The 24,394-nt window shown below is 48.2% G+C and overlaps 1 protein-coding gene across 7 annotated transcripts in view; it reads left to right on the top strand.

Moving 5' to 3' along the window:
- Hip1 (huntingtin interacting protein 1) overlaps positions 1 to 24,394 on the top strand; it is a 138,828-nt gene that overhangs the window by 105,546 nt on the left and 8,888 nt on the right. For 5 of the 7 annotated variants that reach the window (NM_001382848.1, NM_146001.2, XM_011240878.3 and 2 more), the window contains 17 exons: positions 1,146 to 1,243; positions 3,269 to 3,341; positions 4,588 to 4,771; positions 5,449 to 5,537; positions 6,636 to 6,728; positions 8,031 to 8,132; positions 8,351 to 8,494; positions 9,452 to 9,587; positions 10,518 to 10,604; positions 10,954 to 11,061; positions 11,142 to 11,278; positions 13,347 to 13,457; positions 14,855 to 14,913; positions 15,143 to 15,236; positions 17,557 to 17,657; positions 19,449 to 19,554; positions 22,685 to 22,808. In NM_001382848.1, the coding sequence (NP_001369777.1) occupies positions 1,146 to 1,243; positions 3,269 to 3,341; positions 4,588 to 4,771; positions 5,449 to 5,537; positions 6,636 to 6,728; positions 8,031 to 8,132; positions 8,351 to 8,494; positions 9,452 to 9,587; positions 10,518 to 10,604; positions 10,954 to 11,061; positions 11,142 to 11,278; positions 13,347 to 13,457; positions 14,855 to 14,913; positions 15,143 to 15,236; positions 17,557 to 17,657; positions 19,449 to 19,554; positions 22,685 to 22,808 (1,846 nt within the window). Of the gene's footprint in view, positions 1 to 1,145; positions 1,244 to 3,268; positions 3,342 to 4,587; positions 4,772 to 5,448; positions 5,538 to 6,635; positions 6,729 to 8,030; positions 8,133 to 8,316; positions 8,495 to 9,451; positions 9,588 to 10,517; positions 10,605 to 10,953; positions 11,062 to 11,141; positions 11,279 to 13,346; positions 13,458 to 14,854; positions 14,914 to 15,142; positions 15,237 to 17,556; positions 17,658 to 19,448; positions 19,555 to 22,684; positions 22,809 to 24,394 lie in introns of all 7 variants that reach the window. The other 2 variants (NR_168637.1, XR_868560.3) reach the window with 1 other exon arrangement.

The raw sequence follows: 24,394 nt of genomic DNA, 5'->3' as shown, positions 1-24,394 counted from the left end.
TCTGCCTCTGCCTCTGCCTCTGCCTCTGCCTCTGCCTCTGCCTCTGCCTCTGCCTCTGCCTCTGAGATGGGTCCAGCTACTTGTGCATGCCACAGTGCATAGCTAGAGTCCTCTTTCTCATAACCAAATAGGAGCTTAGACTGAGCCCCCTGCACTCGGGCTCCTGGAGTGATCTTAGCTAGGTCTCCGTCAAATCAAGAAAACAGAGATTCTTGCTACAAGTGTGGTCATGCAAGCCACTAATCACAGAATTTGGAGGGCGGGGGGGGGGGGGGGAAGCAGAAGACGAATTCAAGGTCAGCTTCAGCTACATAACAAGCACATCGTGAGTCCCTGTCTCAAAAATACAAGGAGCTAGAGAGATGGCTCAGCCATTAAGAGCATTTGTTGCTCTTGCGGGAGGCCTGGCCTTTATTCCCAACATCCACAAAATGGCTCACAACCATCTTTTTTTTTTTTTTTTTTTTTTTTCTGTTTGTTAGTTTTTTTGTCTTTCTTTTCTTTCTCTCTCTTTTTTTGTTTTGTTTTGTTTTGGTTTTTTTTTTTGGTTTTGGTTTTGGTTTTGGTTTTTTCGAGACAGGGTTTCTCTGTGTAGCCCTGGCTGTCCTGGAACTCACTCTGTAGACCAGGCTAGCCTCAAACTCAGAAATCCACTTGCCTCTGCCTCCCAAGTGCTGGGATTAAAGGGATTAAAGGTGTATGCCACCACCCCTGGCTTTACAACCATCTTTAACTCTGGTCCTAGAAAAGCCCCACCCTCTTCTGGCCTCTGTGAACACCAGACACATACACACATACATGCAGTCAAAACACTTATACATATAAAAATAAATGTCTTTTAAAATATTTTATTTAATTACAAAGAAAGAAAAACAATAAAAAATGAAACAAGCAAGGCAGCATACACTTTAATTCCAGCACTCAGGAGGCAGAAGCAAGCAGATATTTCTATGAGTTTGAGGCCAGTCTGGTCTGTATAACGAATTCCAGGCCAGCCAGAGCTATGTAGTGTAAACTAAACTACGCAGTATAAACTGAAGTAATAAATTGCATGCATCCCCCCCGGCACCTCTCCGCTTCCCAGAGAATTTTCTAGAGGTCTCTAACTTGTGCTTCCCCTTCCCCCACCCCACTGATTGCTGCAGACTTTGTTTGACAACAAGTTTGATGACGTCTTTGGCAGCTCATTGAGCAGCGACCCTTTCAATTTCAACAATCAAAATGGCGTGAACAAGGACGAGAAGTGAGTCCATGCTGGGTGGAAGTACACGGTTGAGAAATGAAGCTAAGCTGTAGTGTGCCTGTGACAGCTACCCCAAGAGGAAGGAAGTGTGTGTGTGTGTGTGTGTGTGTGTATGTGTGTGTGTGTGTGTACATATGTGTTTATTTGTGTGTGTGTGAAAATACATGTGTGTTTATGTGTAAGTATATCTATGTGTGTATGTGTGTGCATATGTGTGTAAGTACATGTATGTGTTTGTGTCAGAATTCCAGCTCAGGTGTTATTCCACAGTTGCCCTCTACCTCCTTTCTTTGGTGTTGGATTGCGTGTGTTTTCATGTGTATATGTGTTCACATGTGTGTGTGTGTGTGTGTGTGTGTTCACATGTGTGTGTTTACATGTGTATACATGTGTGCTCTTGCCTATGTATGCCTGTGTGGAGGCTAGAAACCAATGTTAGGTGTCTTCCCTTATTACTCAACCCCTTCTTTTTAGTGTCTGTGTGTCTATGTGTCTGTATGCATGCCTGTGTGCCCAAGTAGGCCATGAGTAGATGCAGTTTTGAGTCACCCAACATACGTGCTGGGAACCAAACTTGGCTTCTCTGCAGGAACAAGTGCTCTTAACCGCTGAGCCATCTCTGTAGTACAGCACTTCTTTTAAAAGAAAACGTTTTGTTGCATTCGTTTGTTTGATTATATGTGTGTCGTTGGTCGGGGGATGTGGCAAGGTGTCAGGGTTTTATGGGTCATCTCTCTCCTGCATTTATGTGGAGTCCAGGAATAAACTCAGGTTCTTGGGCTTGGAGACCCTTCACCCACAGATCCCCTCATCCATACTTAACATCTGGGCTTTTTGGAAAGAGGTGGGATGTAGCTTAGCTGGACCACTGCTTAGCATGCTAAGGGCTGGGGTTCCATCTCCCAACTACGAAAGGGACCAGGGCTAGAGAAATGGCTCAGTAGCTAAGAGTCCTTGCTACTTAAAGTTCATTTCCCAGTACCCACCTTGAGTGGATCACAACCTCCTGAAACTCCCAGGGATCCAACACCTCCTTCTGGCCTCCAAGAGAACCCACACACATGTGCACATACTAACGGGCAGAGATATACATAAATTTATAAAACTGTCTTAGTCTCTTACCTCTTCTCTAAACATGATCGCCTTGTATCCTAGATCAGCAACAGTGAACCTTGTGGGTATCAGGGTAAGATACCTAATGTCTAAGGTACAATAACCCTAGGTATCCAAGAGTTGCTGGATCCAGAATCACCTCCACAGACAGACACAGAAACAAAACTCAGCCACTGTGCAAGACTCCCTTATAAGATGAATACTATTTCTGTGGCTTTTTTCTTTTTCTTTTTAAACCCCACTTAAATTTTGTACTGGGACAGAGTTGCTGCAGGCGTGCTGTGCCATTAGTGTATAAACAAGAGGACATCTTGCAGGAGTCAGTTCTCCCTTCTACCGCATGGGTGCCAGGGGTCTAAGGCAGATTGCCAGGCTGTATGGCAAGCACCTTCTGAGCCATCTCACCAGCCCCTGTTTTTCTGATGTTTCAGAAATAATGACAAAAACAAAAGTCTGTATGTGGTCAATAAAGATGCAAGGTTTTTTCCTCCCCAAATATCTTCCATCCCCAGTCAGTTGAATGCACAGGTCTAGAACTGCAGATGAGAAAAGTTGACTGTAAAATCTATACTGCAAAGGATTATTACTGTTATTTGTGGGTCTAGCGATGTGGCTTCATGTATAGAGTGCCTGTCTAGCATGCAGGACACCCCCCCCCAGTACTATATAAAGCAGGAACTGTAGCACATGTTTATAATTGTAGCACCCCAGAGGAAGGGAGAGAAGGGTGGTCGTGGTGGGAATAGAAACAATCTTCCTCCAGTGAATATCTGGTAACAGGAAAAGTTATTTGTTTGTTTTCTTAAAGAGAATGCCCCAATTAACACAAGCTTTGACCTCTTTTTGTCTCCTGACTTACATGGAGGAGAGGGGCGGGACATAGTGACACCAAGCCTGTTTTTCTCTTCTCAGGGACCACTTGATTGAACGCCTGTACAGAGAGATCAGTGGACTGACAGGGCAGCTGGACAACATGAAGATTGAGGTGCATTCTAGGGTCCATGTGCGCTTGGGTTTCACCAGCATGTGGCACATGGCATTCTTGATGTCTCATGATAATGGCTGGACCCCATCCTAAGACTGGGTTGATGGATAGACATGCCTTGCTGGGTCTGGTGGCGCATGCCTTTAATCCCAGCACCAGAAGGCAAAGGCAGGTGGATCACTGTGAGTTTGAGGACAGCCTGGTCTACAAAGGAAGTGCCAGGACAGCCAGAGCTACACAGAGAAACCCTGTCTCAAAAAATCCAAAACCACTACCAACAACAAAATAGATATTCAAAAGTCAATAAATTTGCTCATCTCTAGGTCTCAATTAGAATTTGTTATCATAACATGTAACTTTAGGATGGCAGTTAAGCTGGGTACCAGTGTCCCCATGAGGCATGACTATGGCTTGGCCATCAGAACTTTTTCTCATAAGTTCTTGAGAAAATTGATTTAGGAGCTGGAGCTATAACTCAATAATAGATCACTTGCCTAAATCTGTCAGAAGGGCTGCGAGCACATGACAGAGCGCCTGTCTAGAATCCCTTGGTAAGAGAGGGAGGATAGGCTTCGGTTATAAGGTGCCTGCCAAGAATTCATCAACTATGGGCGAGAGGTGTGGCTTAGTTGTAGAGAGCTGAGCTAAAATGTCCCAGGAAGGGACAGGAGGTATGGCTCATTGGTGGCCGACTTGCCTAGAATCACAGTAAACGGCTGGGAGTCTGGGAGGGGTGTCTGAGCAGGAGAACACCTGCCTAGAATTCCCCAGGGAGGGGCTGGGGGCGTGGCTCAGTGGTAGAGCCCCTGCCTAGAATCCCCCAGGGAGGGGCTGGGGGCGTGGCTCAGCGGTAGAGCACCTGCCTAGAATCCCCCAGTGAGGGGGCTGGGGGCGTGGCTCAGTGGTAGAGCCCCTCCCTAGAATCCCCCAGGGAGGGGCTGGGGGCGTGGCTCAGTGGTAGAGCCCCTGCCTAGAGTCCCCCAGTGAGGGGCTGGGGACATGGCTCAGCAGTATAGCCACTGGCCACTTGAGCAAGACCCTAGGCTCCCTCCCTACCCAGAGCGACAGAACAACAGTAACAAAAAGTTTTCTCTCTGTAGTTGGTTGAGTCTATGGGTTGGGAAATTGATTTAGAGATCAACCACATCAGTGCCAGTCACGTGATAAGTCATTTCCTGTCCTGCCTGGTACCCCTCATGGGGCAGCCTGGCAGTAGTGAGCTTCTCACCACGGCTTCCCCTGACAGAGCCAGCGGGCCATGCTGCAGCTGAAGGGTCGAGTGAGTGAGCTGGAGGCAGAGCTAGCAGAGCAGCAGCACTTGGGCCGGCAGGCTATGGATGACTGCGAGTTCCTGCGCACTGAGCTGGATGAACTGAAGAGGCAGCGAGAGGACACGGAGAAGGCACAGCGCAGCCTGACTGAGATAGAAAGTGAGGGCTGGGGCTGGGGATGTGGGCGGGAGCAAGGCAGATCACCCCTTTGTGGAAGCAAAGCTGGGGTACTGACTCTTGTCTTCAGAGGTAGGAACAGGTTTGGTGGCACTGCTGAGCCAAGGACACATTGATGGCTTGAGTCCCTATCCTGGGAGAGGGACCTTCCTAGGAGAGGAAGCTGGACAAAGCCTAAGGGGGCGGGGCGGGGACACATGAAGCTTAAAGCCCTGCTGATATGGATACTGTGTTTGTAGGCATCTGTCTGCAGGTGGATTTGAATCAGGGGAAAGTTTACTTAAAGAAGACAACCTTTTATGTCCGCTTCAGTGGTGTTTACATGTAACTTCAGAACTCGGGAAGCTAAGGCGGGAGATGACCATAATGCTAGCTTGGGTTACATAGCAAGACCTTGTTTCCAGTAAACCCCTATTAATGACTATTAATGAAAGTTAATAGATAAATTCTAGCAGAGTGTGGTGGTATACGTCTGTAGTTCCAGCCCACAGGATCAGAGGTTCAAGGTCATGCTGGCTACATAGCCTGAGCTACTTGAGACCATATCTTTAAAAAAAAAAAAAAGATAAAGATTACCTTTAGTGCCCCCAGTTTCCTAGAGGGAGGATGAGGGGCATCCCAGCCAGGGCAGAGGCCTCACCCTGATCTTTCCATTGCAGGAAAGGCCCAGGCTAATGAACAGAGGTATAGCAAGTTAAAAGAGAAGTACAGTGAACTGGTGCAGAACCATGCTGACCTGCTGCGGAAGGTAGGCATTGTGGCCCCTTCTAATCCTCCCATATGCTCCACATTACAGGAGAAACAGCTCAAGCCTGGGCGGGGCTTGGGGGGGGGGTCTCCAAGCTGCACAGTATGTATGTATTCTTCCTCTGTATGTCCGAATGCTTGTGTATGCGCATGTGTGTGCAGTTGCTTGAGGAGGCCAGTAGATGGCATCAGACCTGTGAAGCTGAAGTTATAGGCAAATTGTGAGTCTAGCATGGGTGTGGGGAACCCAAACTACATACTTTGAAAGAGCAGCACCAAGCCATCCTTCCAGCCCCACACTCCTAATTCTTGACCCCACCTTGCTTGCTTTCTTTCTTTCTTTCTTTCTTTCTCTTTTCTTTCTTTCAAGAGATGGCTCAATGGTTAAGAGCACTGACAGCTCTTCCAGAGGTCCTGAGTTCAATTCCCAGCAACCACATGGTGGCTCACACCCATCTGTAATGGGACCTGATGCCCTCTTCTGGTGTGTCTGAGCCCTATCTTGAGTCCTAACCCCAGCTTTTTAAGACTTCTTGAGTTCTGTCTGTGTGCCAGCCACACTTAGGATTACCCTTCATTTGAGCTGGGCATAGTGGGACATGCCTATAATCCTATCAGAAGGTGGAGGCAAAATCCTATCTCAAAAAAAAAAAAAAAAAAAAATAGCCACGAGTAGTGCCACATGACTTTAAACCCAACGATGGAGGCCAGGCAGGGCTAAATAGTCAGATTCTATCTCAGAAAGTAGAGAGTAGGCGTACTATCCTCACACCTGAAATCCTCAAACGTAGAAAGCAGAGGCAGAAGGATTGCTGTGAGTCTGAGGCAAGCTTGGGCTACATAGTGAATTCCAAGCCAGCCTGGAAAAACACTACACCAGACAACTCTACCCTTACCCACTCTGTATTTTTGTAATCACCTTTAAGTCTAACATCCCTCTGAATGCCATGGCTGGTTCTGGCTTCCTTCTGGGTAGGGAAAACTTCTCCTGTCTGCCTCCTTGTTACTCACAGTCTGATGATAGATCATTGCTGCTAGAAGGACGATGGGCTTTGAGCCTGAGTAATGTCTGGTTAAAAACTCTCTACTCCTCTTTTAGAACGCAGAGGTGACCAAACAGGTGTCCGTGGCCCGGCAAGCCCAGGTGGATTTGGAAAGAGAGAAAAAAGAGCTAGCAGATTCCTTTGCACGGGTAAGTGACCAGGCCCAGCGGAAGGTAAGCCAGAGAGACACTTGGGGATGTAGAAGGGAGGGGTACGTACATACGTGCGTGCGTGCGTGCGTGCGTGCTTGCGTGCGTGCGTGCCTGCAACATCATGCATGTTGAAGTGGGTTTAGGTTTAGATTCTTTTCTGGTGCCGTGCGGGTCTGGGCGATCAGATCCTCCCGCTCAGCCCCAAGACCCTTGAGCTTCAGTCATCTCCGAACACCTGTAAACAGGCTTGGAGGCCGACTTGGCCCAGAGGGCTTCATCATATGTTCCATGGGTAATTTTCAGGAGGCCTTGGGAGCTACGCGGAAGAGCAGATTTCGCTCAGTTGGTAGAGTTCTTATGTTGTAGGCTCACCTAGGAGGCCTGCGAGCTCCATCCCTGTTACCACATGAACCAGGCGTAGTAGTGCAAGTCTATGCTCTCACCACTTGGGAGGTAGAGGCAAGAGAAACAGAAGTTCAGGCCAGCCTGGGCTACTTGAAACCCTGTCTCAAGGACAGGGGGCCAAGCAAAGGAATAGAGGGCCAGGCTGTAGTGGTACACGCCTTTAATCCCAGACAGAGGCAGGCAAATCTCTGAATTGAGGCCAGCCTAATCTACAGAGTTTTAGGACAGCAAGGGCTACCCAGAGAAACCCTATCTCAACAACAACAGTATATATAAAATCAATTATTATTTGTTTTATTGTTACTAGTAATTAATATTATTGACATTAATATCAACTGTGATTTAATATTGTTATTAATCATAATATAGATAACTATATAATTGATATAATCTTGACATATTAAAATTACTGATTCTAATTAATATTTATATTGATAAGCTTTATTATTTCTGTATTGATAATCAGTTATTGGTAGTAATTAGTATGTGTTAGTCCTGAATTCTTAATAACACCTAGTAAACTAATCTTCAAAAATTAATATTGGGAAAGAAAGGCAAAGCTGTTGGTGAGGCCTGGGTCATCGACTTCCTCCAGGCTGCCTGCTACCCACACACTTAGAACTCAGACCTAGTGGATCTACAGTCTCGGTCAATAGCGTGGGACGTCAATAGCGTGGGACGTCAATAGCGTGGGACGTCAATAGCGTGGGACGTCAATAGCGTGGGACGTCAATAGCGTGGGACGTCAATAGCGTGGGACGTCAATAGCGTGGGACGTCAATAGCGTGAGACGTCAATAGCGTGGGACGTCAATAGCGTGGGAAATGCATCCCTATCTGCCTCCTTTCTCGTGAGTCCCTGGCTCACACTGCTTCTGTTTCGCTTCTGCTTCAGACTCAAGAGCAACAGGATGTTCTAGAGAACCTGAAGCATGAACTGGCCACCAGCAGACAGGAGCTGCAGGTCCTCCACAGCAACCTGGAAACCTCTGCCCAGGTGAGCCCTCCCTGCCCCGCTCCCTCTGGGGCCTCAGCTCCTGCCTTGAGCTCTCTGGCCCCAGCTGTAATCCACACATATTCCTAGAAGCAATGATAAGGATGGAGACACATATCACTACCTCCGGCCAGGTGCCAGGAAGTGGGTCTGGAGTCCCAGAGAGGGGACTGTTGAATTTCCTTAGTTTCTCCCTATTCCCACATGGGTGACCTCTGCAGTCAGAAGCGAAATGGCTGACACAGATCGCCGAGTTGGAGAAGGAACAAGGCAGCTTGGCGACTGTTGCAGCTCAGAGAGAGGAAGAGTTATCAGCCCTCCGAGACCAGCTGGAAAGCACCCAGATCAAGCTGGCTGGGGCCCAGGCAAGTGACATATAGCCACTGGGGACACCATGGAGGCCAGAGATGTGCTGTGAAGGGTTAAAAGCCATTTGGCCTGGTTGCCAAGGTCTCCTGTGGACACAGTTTCTAAAGCCAATTACCTCTATTTTGTATAGGAAGAAAATTATGTGGGCTAGGGATATACCTCGGTGGGCAGAGCGCTTGTCCAGCATGCATGAGGCCCTGAGTGCAGCTCCAGACCACATCAGCTGAGTCTGCCCGCACACACCTGTGATGCCCCAAGTCAGGAAATTGAGACAAGGAGAATCAGGAGTTCCAGTTATCCTCAGCCCTCCAACACTGAGTTTAGAGCCCGCCTGAGATACATGAGTCCCTGCCTAATAAAATAATAAAATAAACTAGGGCCTGGAGAGACGGCTCAGTGCTGCGGCTCTGTCAGAGGACCCATGTTGGGTTCTAATTATCTCTAGAAATGCTCTCGAAGGCACAGACACAGGTGTGCTTTAATCATCTAGGCTTATCTTTTTTTAATTAATTAATTTGCATGTCACACAAATCCCCCTTTTTTTTTTCAAAGATTTATTTCTTTTATGTATGAGTACACTGTAGCTATCTTAAGACACACCAGAAGAGGGTGTCGGATCCCATTACAGATGGTTGTGAGCCACCATGTGGTTGCTGGGATTTGAACTCAGGACCTTTGGAAGAGCAGTCAGTGCTCTTAACCTCTGAGCCATCTCTCCAGCCCCAATCTGGGCTTATCTTAATCAAGAGGACACCTGGTTGTGGAAGTGGGTCAGTGGGTCAGTGGGTCAGTGGGCCAAGGTCAGGTATTATTTTCTGCATGGAGCTGACCATGGATGGATCTCCTTAGTGACACAGTGAGAGGCCAGGAGCCCATGTGGTCCCAGGTATATACTGCTTAGGGTTCATTGCCGTGTGCCTGGCCGACTCTCACCTGCTTGGGTATTTTCCTAGGAATCCATGTGCCAGCAGGTGAAGGACCAGAGGAAAACCCTCTTGGCAGGGATCAGGAAGGCTGCGGAGCGTGAGATACAGGAGGCGCTGAGCCAGCTTGAGGAACCCACCCTCATCAGCTGTGCAGGATCCACAGGTAATCTTCCTTCCGACTGCCCACCTGCTGGGCCCTGTACTTCCAATTGGTGTTGAATCCCCTCAGTCCAGCTACATGCTGGAGCCCGTGGGGTGGGGTAAGCCTACTCTCTAGGTCGGTGACATTGCAAGTTCTGTGGCCAAGTAATTGTGACTTAAGGGTCACTGTGGCTCACAGTTACAGAAGGTTCCAGTCCTCAGAACAGCTCTACCTGGTGGCGTCTGGAGTGGAGAGGGTGAAGAGCAAGACAGGAAATAGGCAGAGAGAACAGATTCCCAAGATCTTCCCCCTGAGACCTGTTTCCTCTCAGTAGGCTCCGCCTCCCACATGGCCGTAGCCTACCAGATTTTGTGAGTTCCAGGACAGACAGAGCTGTATAGTGAGACCCTGTCTCAATAAGAACAACGACGACAATAGTAATATCATGACCTTGTAAGAGAAACGTGAGTCAGAACTTACAGTGTGCTATGCCCCTAAAAAGAGCAGGACCCTGAGATGATAATGAAGTGAGAAACAGGGCGGGGACATGGCTCAGTTGATAGAGTGTTATATAGTGTGTACGAAGCCCTGGGTTCTAGCCCTAGTACCATGTACACTGCGTATAATGGTACATGCCTGTTATCCCACCACTTCAGAGGAGGAGGCAAGAAAATCAGAAGTTCAGTTGAAAGCCAGCCTGGGTTGCATGAGTCCCTGTGTCGAAAGAAAGAAAGAAAAACAAATAGATAGTGTACATCCCATCAGAACCAGCAAGCACAGCCCTCCTGCCTTCCCTCCATCTCGCCCTCCCTCCCTCCTTCTCTCCCTGCGTCCCGTCTTAAGGAAAAGCGTGTGAGGCAGGGACTCTGAGTAGGTCAGCCAGCCCACCCAGCTGCTCATGGAGAACGAATTGTGAGACCCCTTGTTCTGACGTCACCCTGTCTTCCTCAGATCACCTTCTCTCCAAAGTCAGCTCCGTTTCCAGCTGCCTCGAGCAACTGGAAAAGAACGGCAGCCAGTATCTGGCCTGCCCAGAAGGTAAGAGGAACGGAGGACATGGCCTCTGTCACCAGGGGCAATCAGGCCAGGTTCAAATATCTCCCTAGGAAGCTGGAGATATGGCCTAGTGGTTAAAAGCACTCGATAGTAAAGAGGACCTGGGTTCAAGTCCCAGGACCCATTTCACACCTTGGGCTGTTTACAGCTGCCTGAAACTTCAGTTAAGTGGATCTGACGCCCTCTGCTGGCCTCCAGGGGTATCTGCATTCAGATATTCTTTCACAGACATATATTAAGTAAAAAATAAAAAAATAAAATAAACAGAATATACAGGGAAAAAAGCGGCATCCACCACTAGGCCTGACATTTTCCTTCCTGTGCCCTGCAGATATTAGTGAGCTTCTGCACTCGATCACCCTGCTTGCCCACTTGACCGGTGACACTATCATCCAGGGGAGTGCCACCAGCCTCCGGGCCCCACCGGAGCCAGCCGACTGTGAGTACCATAGTAGAGGGGATGCCCCTGAGAGCAAGGAACACAGGCAGTGTTTAAACATCTGTCTCTCCTGTCTTCAGCGCTGACGGAGGCCTGTAGGCAGTATGGCAGAGAAACCCTGGCCTATCTGTCCTCCCTGGAGGAAGAGGGAACTATGGAGAATGCTGACGTCACAGCCCTTAGGAACTGCCTCAGCAGGGTCAAGACCCTTGGCGAGGTATTGTTAGGAATGGGATTTGCTTTCTGTCCTGTGGTTTGTCTGACACAGGGTCTCCTGTAGCCCAGGCTGGCCTCGAATTCTCTTTGAGGCTAAGAATGAACCCTGAACTTCTTTCTCCTTCCCGCCATCTTCCAGGTGCTGGGGTTTCAGGCCTAGACCACTCTACCTGCTCTATGTGGGGATGGAACCCATGTTAAACAAGCAGTCTCCTGAACCACATCCCCTGCCCTCTTGGGTTTTCTGGGGTTTTTTTGTTTTGTTTTTGAGATGGTCTCTTATAGACCAGGCTAGCCTCCAACTTGCCATGTAGCCAAGGATAGGCTTGGATGGCCGATCCTCCTGCATCCACTTCCCACATACTAGGGTTACAAGCATCCTTCATCATGTCTACCCAGAAAGTGAGTGTGTGTGTGTGTGCGCGTGCGCGCGCATGTGTGAGTGCATGTGCACATGCATGCCAGATGAGGACATCCAGTGTCCTCTGTCATACTCTCTGTTCTTTTGATGTTCGGTCTCTCCCTGAACCAGACTCTCAGACTCTCGAGTTTTCCTGCTAAACTGAAAGCCAGCCACCCCAACAGACCCACTCTCTCTGCCCCACTCAGGCATGTGCCTGATGGTAGGGAGGCTCTTTATGGCCGGTGCTGGGATCCTAACTTCTGAAGTGATGACTGTGTGGCAAGCCCTCTTACTGCTGAGCCAGCTCTGCAGCTCCCAGGAAATGATTCTTATTTCAAGTACGAATGCTACTGCATTGCCAGGGAATCCGCTATGCTCCCACGGTCCTTTCTGTGTATCTAACCTGATTCTAGAAAGAGTTAGGCCTGAGAGCAGGTGACATCCTTGTTGTGTTTCAAGAAAGGGTCATACAAAACCACCACCTCGGCCTCTCCTATGCCTAGATTGCAGGCCTGTGCCGACACTCAAGGCAAGACCGACCTCAGGAGGACTTTCTAGCCATGTTTGATTCACTGGCCTGGCAAAGGCACTGTGTGTGCTACGTCATTGCCCGAAAATGGAATAAATAGTTACCCGTCTCTAAGTATGTGCTGGCCTGGCAGATAACACCAAAAACAGACATGCACACCAGCTTGTGAGAATTCCCACCCTAGGGAGACAGAAACAATGTTTGCCCCCTCCCTCTAAGATTCCAGTGACAACCAAAGTTCTGTCCCACTGAAGATCATCCAGGGGAACCAATGAGTTTATTGTCCTCACAGAGTAGGGTGAGGGGTTACAGGCAGGAGTGTGGGTGAGCTCACAGCCACCTCGTTGCAGAGGCTTCCCCACGGCCACGCAGGTGGATCAGCCTTTCTCTCGCCCCTCCTTGAGACCTCGAGGATTGCGTGCAATTGTTGTAGAAAATATTTAATCCCAATCCAGGGTTTCTACCCCGCCTTTGACCATTTAGTTCCCAGATGAAAGACACACAACCTTTATAATTATAATAAGCCTAATCACCTCAAGAGCTGGGAAGATATCTATCCTCCATGCTATTATGTCTAATTCCCAACCAGTAATCCCATTATATAATTTGCTATGTTTCATCTGGGCTGCTTTTAACTCCAATTAGCCAAACCACATGGCCATTATTTTTAGATTCTTACCCCATGGCACCTTCTCCTCTCTTGACTTTTTCTTCCTCCTTGTGGGTCTCCTCCAACCCCAAGCCCAGGAACCCAAAATCCCCACCTATGTCTCTTCTGCCCAGTATTGGCTGTCGGCATCTTTATTCACCAATGAGATAACTTAGGGGTCAAGGGCTGTAGCATCACCTGGGTCTGAGTGAGGTCTCTGTGAGCAACCAGGATTTAGCATAGCAAAAGACCACCTCAACATGCAATTCAGGTAGAGTTTGACCCCTAATAAAAAAACGGAAGTTTTATTCAAAATGGCTTCGCTTTAGTTCCTTCTCATCACGGTTCTGAGAATGTGCCAAGAAGTGCCAGGTGGTTCCTGTGACAGGCCCCGCCTCCGATGCTTTCCGGAGGGTTCCAATGATGGGGCCTAGGAAAAGCAAAGAGAAGGACCAAGCGTCCTTTAACCTCTGTGCTGCTGCTCACAGGAGCTGCTGCCCAGGGGCCTGGACATCAAGCAGGAAGAGCTGGGTGACCTGGTGGACAAGGAGATGGCAGCCACTTCAGCTGCCATTGAAGCTGCCACCACCCGGATAGAGGTACGAGAATTCTGTAGGTTTTCCCACAGTCACACTCCTGTGGCTTCCCTAGAGCAGTCCTATGCCTCAGGAATGTCTTGGTTTCCCTGTCAAAGCCAGAACTGTCCGGTGTGATGGTGCACATCTCTGACCTTAGCCCTTGGGAGGCGAAGGCAGGAGGTAAAGGAAGAGAGAGAGAGGGGGGGGAGAGAGAAAGAGAGGGAGGGAGAGAGAGGGAGATAGTTGTAGTGGCGCACACCTTTAATCCAGCACTTGAGAGGCAGAGGCAGAGGCAGAGGCAGGTGGATTTCTGAGTTTGAGAACACAAAATCAAAGAGGGGGTAAAAAGCCAAGGTTCTTACTAAGAAAGATGAGCAGGTTCCTCCGAGGTAGAGTGTTTTGGTGTCAGGCCACCTGGCGTGCAATTTCCAGGCCAGCTGATAATTACATGAATGTGAGTTACATTCACCTGGTTAGGACGGCCACTGGTTCAGTTTCATTTCTGTTGCTCTGAGAAAAACTTCTTGACAGAAACTTAGGAGAGAAGGGTTTATTTTTGCTTATAGGTTCAGGATACTTCACCGAAGTCACTGTGGCCAGGGCTTGAAGCAGCTTTCACATCCCATCTACAGCTGAGAGCAGAGAACAACAATGCATGCACATTCGCTTGCTTGCTCATTTGTGCTCAGCTTGATTTCTCTACTCTTACACAGTTCATACAGATCAGGACTCATTGCATAGGGAATGGTGCTGCCCACAGTGGGCTGGGTCTTCCCGCATTCCGCCCACAGATGTGCCCGCTCTCCAACCCAGTGTAGACAGTCTCTCAATGAGACTCATTTGCTGAGTGAATCTAGGTTGTTGAGTTGACAGTTAAAGCTATCCATCACTGTCATAACTACTAGGGGAAGCCTGATAGGTCTTAAAGAGTTTCTCAGTAGAAGCGGAATGAAACCCATTGGAAAGGTCTCATATGGCTCTCTTGGTGGAAGGCTCGCTCGCTACTGAGCACCTGGCTCATGAACTTGGTAGCAACCGCCTCTATCTGGTGTGTGTTTTATATACCAAGATGCAGACGTTCACTGGCTAGAACAGTCGGCTCCAACTGTCTACCATCCTGATAGATGAAAGGTCTGGAGTTATTCTGACTCACAAGGCTAGAGGTGAAAATATCTAGATCCTGCTTTCTTTGCCACCACAGCTTGTTGGATCCAGACTGTATGTACCAAGGCAGTTGTAGTGGATCAGGTTCATGGTCCATTCAGGGACCATGCTTGTTGGGATGGGGATGTAGCTCAGTGATAGAGGAGCTGAGGTCATGGCTTATCAGAGCACACACCTAGCACATTAAGAAGCCCGAGCTCAAGTCCCAGTAATACACACAAAGAAAGGAAACCAGCCATGCTTCTTTTTAACAGGAAATTCTCAGTAAGTCCCGAGCAGGAGACACGGGAGTCAAGCTGGAGGTGAATGAGAGGTCAGTGCGAGCCTTGAGGTTGCAGGAGGTAAGCAAGGTGCTTAAAAGCAAGGCCTGCAGGGACGTGTCACTCACCAGCCTCCTCCAGGGAGGGTATCTGCATCTTCCAGCCATCCCAATACCTTCCCTGCCCCGCCCTCCCATCAAGGTCTTCCTGGTTTAGGAATGAGAAAGCCAGTCAACCTCTTTCTTCTTAGTATCCGCGTCACCAACCATTTCTTCTCACTAGGATCCTGGGTTCCTGTACCAGCCTGATGCAGGCCATCAAGGTGCTCGTTGTGGCCTCCAAGGACCTCCAGAAGGAGATAGTGGAGAGTGGCAGGGTGAGTGTGGCTGTGGTGTCAGCCCTTTCTCCCTCCACATGTGCTGGCATCTGCTTGGCAGGGCCCCAACTGTCCTCCATCACGGGTGGATCTGACATTCTAAGGAAATTCACAGACACTGTGGGGAGTTGAGGGTCCCTGGCTAGTACTAGCCCAGCTCCCGGAGGCCACACAGAACTGCTGGAAACCCCTCTGACATTGCGAGTCTGGGTCTTCCGGGAACAACTGAGGACTTTGGGAAACTGGGCAGACTGCAGGAATAAACCTGGTACTGTCACCCCTCAGACATGTGAGCCTGGTCCCTAAAGATTCCCAGACCTGCAGATACTTAACCCTTTAATCCAAGTGCTCGTAACGCCAAGGCAGGAGGATCTCAAGTTTGACCTCAGCGAGGGATACGTGCTGGTCCTTTCCTCAAAACTCCCTTCATGAGTTGAGGATGTAGCTCAGTTGGTAGAGTCCCTGCCTAGCATCTATGAAACCATGAATTGCATCCCAGACTCTGCATAAAACCATGCATGGTTTATCCCCAGCGTTGGGAGGCAGAGGCAAGCAGATCTCTGTGAGTTCAAGGCCTGCCTGGACTATACATACAGACCCTGTCTCAAAACAAGAACTTTATGGGCTGGAAAAATGGCTCAGTGGTCAAGAGCACTGGTCTTCGGAGGGACTGAGTTTAGTTTTCCGTCCCCCACTCTTCCCACTCCCACTCCACCTCCAGCAGAAACAGCAGGTGGTTTACAACTACCATAGCTCCAGCTCCAGGAGCTGTCTCACCAGGTACCTGGTTTTCTTACACAAACATACACAATTAAAAGTTTAAAATGAATTTTTTTAAATTATTTTATTTATTTACATTCTAGTTGTTGCCCATCCCTGCCCACTCCCATCCCCTCTCCCAAAAATGAATCTTTTTTTAAAAGATGGGGACTTACTTTAATTCATTACCCCCATAGCCTTTTGCCTATTTGCATTTTCGTTTCTTATAATTGAGGTGAGAAAAAAAGTCACTTAGCCCTTGGTAGGCATTCTATAAAATTAGCTGTTAATGGCTGGGTATTGGGCCAGGGAGATGGCTCAGCAGGTAAAGGTGTCTGCCGCTATGGCTGACAAACTGAGTTCAATCTCCAGGTCATACATGGTGGAAAGATAGAGCCAGTTCCTTCCCAGCCATCCTCTGACCTTCATCCGTGCACCACACACTCACCAGCACATATACACTCACAAAATATATAAATACATTTTGGGGGCACAGGGGTCCTTGTGCTCACAGAGAAGCACGTAGAGAACCAGAAATGTTAATCATTGAGGGCTGTCTCCTCAATGGAGAAGATAAAATCAATACTGTATTTCACTTACATTCCACCTTTCTGTTATCTAGAGGCAGACCTTGCCCAAATTTTCCAGAATGGTTATCCCTGGATAACTCTTCCATTACCCATCCTGAGGGGAGATGTCACATGGACTTTATGGCCTGCTGACCTCTGTGCTGTCAGAGACCACACTAGATTCTAGGCCTCTTGGCTGTGGAACCCGCCCTCAGGGTCACGTGCACTTTGTAAAAAGAGTTTCTATGCAGTCACACCTTAAGCTTTATTATGCCCCAATCGGACTGACTGGCATGGTTGTTGCCTGGAAACCTTCCCCCCCCCCCCCGGATTATACTGTTCTCAGTATGCTGAGTGAAGCGCCTGGCTTAGGCTCCCTGCAGGCTGATCCAGGCTGATGAGGTCAATCTGCACTGGGTTTTCATTCTCATCTATTCAAGTGCCCCACTTCCCTCTCTGACACCTGCAGGAACCCCTCAATAAGTGTAATTTTAAAATCTGGGTATGTTGCTACACTTGGGGAGGCTGAGGCAGGAAGATGAAGAATTGGAGGATAGTTTAAGCTATGTAATAAATCCTCTCTGAAAACAAACACTGCAGACTGGAGAGATGGCCCATCGGTTAGGAGAGCGCTGTTCTGTCGCAGAGGACCAGGGTTTAATCCTAGCACCGGGGTGGTTGCTCCCAGTCATTTGGAACTCCAGATCCACAGGATGTGACTTCCTCCTCCTACCTCTGTACACACGTGGCACGTGTATATGCAGACAAAACACTCATGAGAAATCCGTTTAAAAATTCAAGTAAGACAGAGCAGTGATGGCTCACGTCTTTAATCCCAGCTCTTAGGAGGCAGAGGCAGGTGTGTCTCTGAATTTAAGGCCAGTCTGGTCTACAGAGTGCGTTCCAGGACAGCCGGGGCTGCACAGTGATATCTTGTCTTGAAATAAAGTAAAATAAAATCTAACCAAAGTGTTATATTTTTACTTCTATAGGGTACTGCATCCCCTAAAGAATTTTACGCCAAGAACTCTCGGTGGACGGAAGGGCTGATATCCGCCTCCAAAGCTGTTGGTTGGGGAGCTACCATCATGGTGTAAGTGACTGGCTCCAAGGTTCCCCACATCCCCTTCCCTGCTCCATTGATCCAGCCCAGGCAGTTGCAAGGAGATAAAAAGTATCCTTCTCATAGCCTGGCACAGTGGTACCCACCTGTAATCCCAGCACTTGGGGGACTGAGGCAGAAGGATGATAACAAGGTAGAGGCCACCCTGGGCTACCCAGGTCCTTGTGTAATAATAACAGTATAGAGTGTGCTGGGCTAGATCAATGGTAGAGCATTTGCGGGGTGTGCGTGTGCCCCGTGGTCCAACACCGAGACGTTCCAAAGTGTGTGTGGGTGTAGGTGTTGGCGTTGGGCCAGTCTGTTTTGGTTTTTGGGACAGGGTATCTCATAGCCCTAGAACTAGCCTGGAGCTCATTGTGTAGCCCTGGCTGGCCTTGAAGAGATCCACTAGCCTCTGTCTCCCGAGTGCTCAGATCAAAGGCCTATGACACCACGCCTCACCCAAAAAGATTTTAAAATCTAGAAACACATGATTGAATTTTTTTTTTTTTTTTTTTTTTACTAAAACAAATAGTGGGACCGAGAGACGGGTCGGTCATGCGGGCCCTCATGGTAAACATGAGCAGCTCAGCTCAATTCCTGGTCACATATAAAAAGCTCTTGTGATGGCATCATTGCTAGTCCCAGTTCTGAGAAGGCAGAAGCAGGGGGATGCCTGCAATTCACTCACTGGACAGCCAGCCAAAGACCTAGTCTGCCAGCTCCAAGTCCCATTAAGAGACAGTGTCTAAGCCAGGCAGAGTAGCCTTTAATCCCAAGTACTTGGGAGCCAGAGACGGGCGGATCTCTGTGAGTTCGAGGCCAGCCTTGTCTGCAGAGTGAGCTCCAAAACAGGCAGTGTTACACAGTGAGAACTTGTCTCAAAACACAAAACAGAAAAGATAAGGTCCATATCTCAAAGAAAATGAGCTGGAGGCAGGCGTGAGGTATATATATGCCTTCAATCCTAGCCCTCGGAAGACAGATGGTACTCTGAGCTTGGGGCTAACTGGGGTTATATACCGAGACCCTATCTCAAAAAACCTTTTTTTTCTTTCTTTTTAGATTTTATCTATTTATTTTATGTATGTACACTGTAGCTGTCTTCAGAGACTCCAGAAGAGGGCGGCAGATCTCATTACAGATGGTTATGAGCCACCATGTGGTTGCTGGGATTTGAACTCAGGACCTTTGGAAGAGCAGTCAGCTCTTAACCGCTGAGCCATCTCTTCAGCCTTCAGGAAAACATATATATATATATGTTTACTATATATATGTTTACTATATATATATATAGTAAATTGCACCTAAGGAAAGACATCTGTATTGGCCCTGTGGCTTCCACATTCTTTTTCTCATACATATATTACACATTCACAAATAAATACAAAAAGAAGTGAATAAGGGCTCGAAAGATGGCTCAGTGGTTAAGAGCACTGACTGCTCTTCCAGAGGTCCTCAGTTCAAGTCCCAGCAACCACATGGTTGCTCACAACCATCTGTAATGAGATCTGATGCCCTCTTCTGTTGTGTCTGAAGACAGCTACAGTGCACACACATTAAATAAGTAAATAAATAAATAAATAAATAAATTTTAAAATTCTAATTAAAAAAAAAAGAAGTGAATAGTACTGGAAGTTTGGAAGGGACCCAGGCTGTCCCAGGGCAGGGTAAGCCGGTGGCCCTTTCTGTGTAGCCAGGGACTTAGGGTTGGCTGGAGGTGGGACCACGATGCCTTCTGTGCTCTGTAACTCCATCCTTCCGTCTCACCTGGGCTCTCAGGGATGCTGCTGATCTTGTGGTCCAAGGCAAAGGGAAGTTCGAGGAGCTGATGGTGTGTTCACGCGAGATTGCTGCCAGTACTGCCCAGCTCGTGGCTGCATCCAAGGTAGGGCCGGCCGGCTGGCGCCGGACATGAACGGTGGAACTGCGCTCAGGGACAGGTGGGAACCCACAGTGCTCCATGCGCTGTCCTGAGTAAAATGGGCTGCCTCTCAGGCTTTCTTCAGCACCCTTTTGAGGCTGACGTATGCCCGATGATGGCTATAGTCTAAATCCCCGCAAAGGGGATTTTCTTAAGAGAAAGGACTGGCAAAGAAAGAGAAAGGAGAATGGGGCGGTGGTGTGCACTAGGGAGGCAGGGGCAGGAGGCTCTGTGAGTTCAAGGCCAGCCTGGTCTACAGAGTGAGTTCCAGGGCAGCCAGGGCTACACAGAGAAACCCTGTCTTGAAAAAACCAAACAAAGAAGCCTAATAATTGCCAGCAAGGAGCCCCTCCGCCCGTTCATCACCAGCATGCCTTCCTGTTCTTGTCACTCTTGTCAGGTAGATTTTGAGGGTCCCAGGCATGCCAGCGTCCAGGTAGCAGTGCCATCAAGGAACATTCAGGTGGGCCAGGTGACATGGGCCTGTCATCCCAGCTACTTAGAAAGATGAGGCAAGAGTGTTAAATGTTAAAGGCTAGCCTGGACTTAAAGTGAATTTAGGGCCAGGCTGAGCAACTTCACCAGACTTGGGTTCAGAACAAAACTTTTAAACAGGGGCCAGCAAGAGGCTCAGTCAGGAAAAGGGACTTGCTACCAAACCTGTTGATCTGACATTGATCCACTGGAACTACATGGTGAATGAAATGACTCTTGCAAGTTATTCTCTGACTTACACATGCACACCTGCACACACCACATAAATAAAATAGGAAAAAGTAATTTTAAATTGCTTGAGGGGAGAGTTTAGTGTCAAAGTACTTGCCTTGGGTCTGCTGGTAAGAGGCAAGGGCCATGGCTCAGTGGGAGAGCACCTGCCTAGAATCCCCCAGGGAGGGGCTGGGGGTGTGGCTCAGTGGTAGAGCCCCTGCCTAGAATCCCCCAGGGAGGGGCTGGGGGCGTGGCTCAGTGGGAGAGCCCCTGCCTAGAATCCCCCAGGGAGGGGCTGGGGGCGTGGCTCAGTGGGAGAGCCCCTGCCTAGCAAGCGCATGGCTTTGGGTTCCATTCCTGGTATCCAAAATGAAAGCAGTATCTGTTCACCAGGCATGGTGGTGCATGGACTTAATCTCAACACTCAAGAAGCAGAGTCAGGCAGATCTCTGTGAGTTCAAATACATCTAGTGCTGAATGGTTAGACCCTGTGTCAAGAAAAAGGTTTCTGGGGGATAGAGAGATGTAGAGAGATGGCTCAGTGGTTAGGAGCACTGATTGCTCTTCCAGAGGACTTGGGTTCAATTCCCTTACAAAGACATACATGCAGTCAAAACACCAATGCACATAAAATAAAAATTATTTAAGAGAAAAAGAGAGAGAGAGAGAGGAAAGAAAGAAGGAAGGAAGGAAGGAAGGGAAAAAGAGAAGAGAAAAAGAAAGAGAAAATATGTTAGCCAGGCATGTTAGCCCACACCTTTTTTGTTTGTTTGTTTGTTTCAACTTACAAAGATATTATAACTAAATGCAAAACAGAACTTGGGAGCCCATCATCCTAATTTTACAGAGAAGAAAAATGATGCCAATCTATATGAATTGCTTATAGATATTAATAAACAATGCCACTATTGTCATATTTTAACAAACTGTACTCTCATATTGCCTTACCATTTCTTTCTTTTACAAATCTGTTATTTTTGAGTCATTTTAGTTTGTTTGTTTGTTTTAGATATTTTCTTTATATATATTTCAAATGCTATCCCGAAAGTTCCCCATACCCTCCCCCCTCCCTGCTCCCCTACCCACCCACTCCTACTTCTTGGCCCTGGCATTCCCCTGTACTGGGGCATATAAAGTTTGCAAGACCAAGGGGCCTCTCTTCCCAATGATGGCCGACTAGGCCATCTTCTGCTACATATGTAGCCAGAGATATGAGCTCTTGGGGGTACTGGTTAGTTCATATTGTTGTTCCACCTACAGGGTTGCAGACCCCTTCAGCTCCTTGAGTGCTTTCTCTAGCTTCTCCATTGGGGGATCCTGTGTTCCATCTTATAGATGACTGTGAGCATCCACTTCTGTATTTGCCAGGCACTGGCATAGCCTCATATGAGACTATACCAGGGTCCCTTCATCAAAATCTTGCTGGTGTATGCAATAGCATCTGGGTTTGGTGGCTGATTATGGGATGGATCCCCGGGTGGGATAGTCTCTGGATAAACCATCCTTTCGTCTTAGCTCCAAACTTTGTCTCTGTAACTCCTTTCATGGGTATTTTGTTCCCTATTCTAAGGAGGAACGAAGTATCCACCCATTGGTCTTCCCTCTTCTTGATTTAAGCAATATTGTGTGGACCTTTGTGAGTTGGAGGCCAGTCTGGTCTCTAAGCAAGTTCCAGGCCAGCCAAGGCTACATAGTGAGACCCTGTCTCAAAACACAAAGTATTGGCCCGTTGTGGTGGCACACACCTTTAATCCCAGCACTCAGAAGGCAGAGGCAGGCAGATTTCTGAGTTCGAAGCCAGCCTGGTCTACAGAGTGAGTTCCAGGACAGCCAGGGCTACACAGAGAAACCCTGTCTCAAAAAACAAAAAAAAGCAAAAAACAAAAAAAACCCAAAAAACAAAAACAAAAAACCCACACACAAAGTATCTAGTGATGGAACTTCTTGGCAGCCTATCAGTCTCCTGACTTAGCCCTTAGACTTGTGTATAACCAGTATCTGCCCCTCCCTTGTCTCTGACCAGGAAGCACTGTGCTGCTTTAGTCCTGGTGAAGCCATTGACTGGGGGCTCATGAGCGACTGGGCCAGAGCTTCCCCAGGGATACTCTTTATTCTGTAGTCCTCCCTTATTACACGGGATACCAAGGCTTTTCCCACACGTGAACGAGTTCACGCACATAACTGTGCAAGCTCGAGCTCAGGGTAACCCACCCTGTGTTCCAGGGGTCACGTTTCACTCCAGATGTCACGGGCCAGTCCCCCAGGCCGCACTGGGTCTGAGAGCTGACAACAGGCGGCATGTGCTAAGCTTCATCAGGCCAGCTGCTTGGTCCCGTCCTCACGGCCTCTGATGTAGAGTGAACATAAATGTCCTTTGTCTCGGCAGGTGAAAGCGAACAAGGGCAGCCTCAATCTGACCCAGCTGCAGCAGGCCTCTCGAGGAGTGAACCAGGCCACAGCCGCTGTGGTGGCCTCAACCATTTCTGGCAAATCTCAGATTGAGGAAACAGGTAGCCTTTTGCACTCTGCATCTCTTTCCCCATGATTTTTTTGTTGTTTGTTTCGTTTTTAATGTGTGATCTGTGTGTATAGGTAAGCATACATGACTTTACTAGTGTGTGCAGGTTTCTTCCACTATTGACACACTCACTCTCTCTCTCTCTCTGTCTCTCTTTCTCTCTCTCTCCCCCCCCCCCCCACACACATATGACCTCATGGACTGGAGAGATGGCTCAATGATTTAGAGCACTGACTGCTCTTCCAGAGGTCTTGAGTTCAATTCCCAGCACCAACATGTTGGCTCACAACCATATGTAATGGGATCCGATGCCCTCTTCTGGTGTGTCTGAAGAGAGCAATGGTATACTCATATACAGAAATAAGTAATCCTTTTAAAAAAAAAAAAAAAAAAAAAAAGGCTGGGTGTGGTGGCGCACACCTTTAATCCCATACTTGGGAGGCAGAGGCAGGCAAATTTCTGAGTTCGAGGTCAGCCTGGTCTACAGAATGAGTTCCAGGACAGCCAGGGCTACACAGAGAAACCCTGTCTCAAAAAATCGGGGAAAAAAAAGATAGGACCTCACTATGTAGCCCTGGCTGGCCTTGAACTCAGAGATCTGCCTGCCTCTGCTTCTGAGTGCAGGGATTAATGGCATGCACCACCTCATCCAGCTTTTTGTAGACACGCTCTTGGCAGGATATAGGCCCCTGGGGATGCTTCCTAGTCAGCAGAGTGCTTCCCTGGCGTGTGTGAGGTCTGCTCGTCGTTTTGATTTTATTACATCCATGTTGATCTCCTAAGGCAGATCACAGACCCATGGGTTTTGGTTCCCACAGTGCCAGGATATTAAGCATGTTTTTCACCTTTCGCTGCTTCTCTGAAGTCAGAGAAAAGTCTTTACAGGTCTAGTTGTCCCCCGACATGCAGACCCTGGTTACCCATGATTTAATTAATTTTATCATTACTGTGAGCAGACCAAAGACCTAAGAGCAACTTTTACAAAGGAAGGATTTGGGCTGCTAGATGGCTCAGGGGATAAGGGTGACTGCTGCCAAGTCTGATGACCTGAGTTCAGTGCCCGGGACTCACATGATGTATCAAGACTGACTCTCTTTGTCCTCCACATGTATGTACGTGCACATACTAACAGATGTGTGAAAAACAATAACAATTAGAGTCTGGAGAGATGGCTTAGTGGTTAAGAACTCTGGCTGCTCTTCCTGAGGACCTGGGTTCAATTCCCAGCACTCACATGGCAGCTCACAACTGTCTGACTCCAGTTCAAGGGAATCTCACACCCTTACATAAACATACATGCAGGTGAAACATCGATGTACATGAAATAAATGTTTTTTAAAGATGAAGGTAGGATTTATTTTTGGCTCATGGTGGGATGGGGATGGGGGGTACAGTCTAGGAAAAGCAGTCTGTCTGGAGCCTGAGGCAGCAGGTCACATTCCATCTGCAGTCAGGAAGCAGAGAGAGATGAATGACTGCTCAGCTCAACGCTTTCTTGCCTGCTCTTTATGTTTGTTCTTCTCTCTGTCTTTTGTTGAAATGGATTCTCACTGTGTAGCCCTTGCTGGCCCAGAATGA

This window comes from Mus musculus, chromosome 5, assembly GCF_000001635.26.
Source record: "Mus musculus strain C57BL/6J chromosome 5, GRCm38.p6 C57BL/6J".
In the NCBI taxonomy this organism is placed as follows: Eukaryota; Metazoa; Chordata; class Mammalia; order Rodentia; family Muridae; genus Mus; species Mus musculus.
Note: the sequence above shows the minus strand (reverse complement) of the source record. Positions and strands in the feature narration are given on the sequence as shown.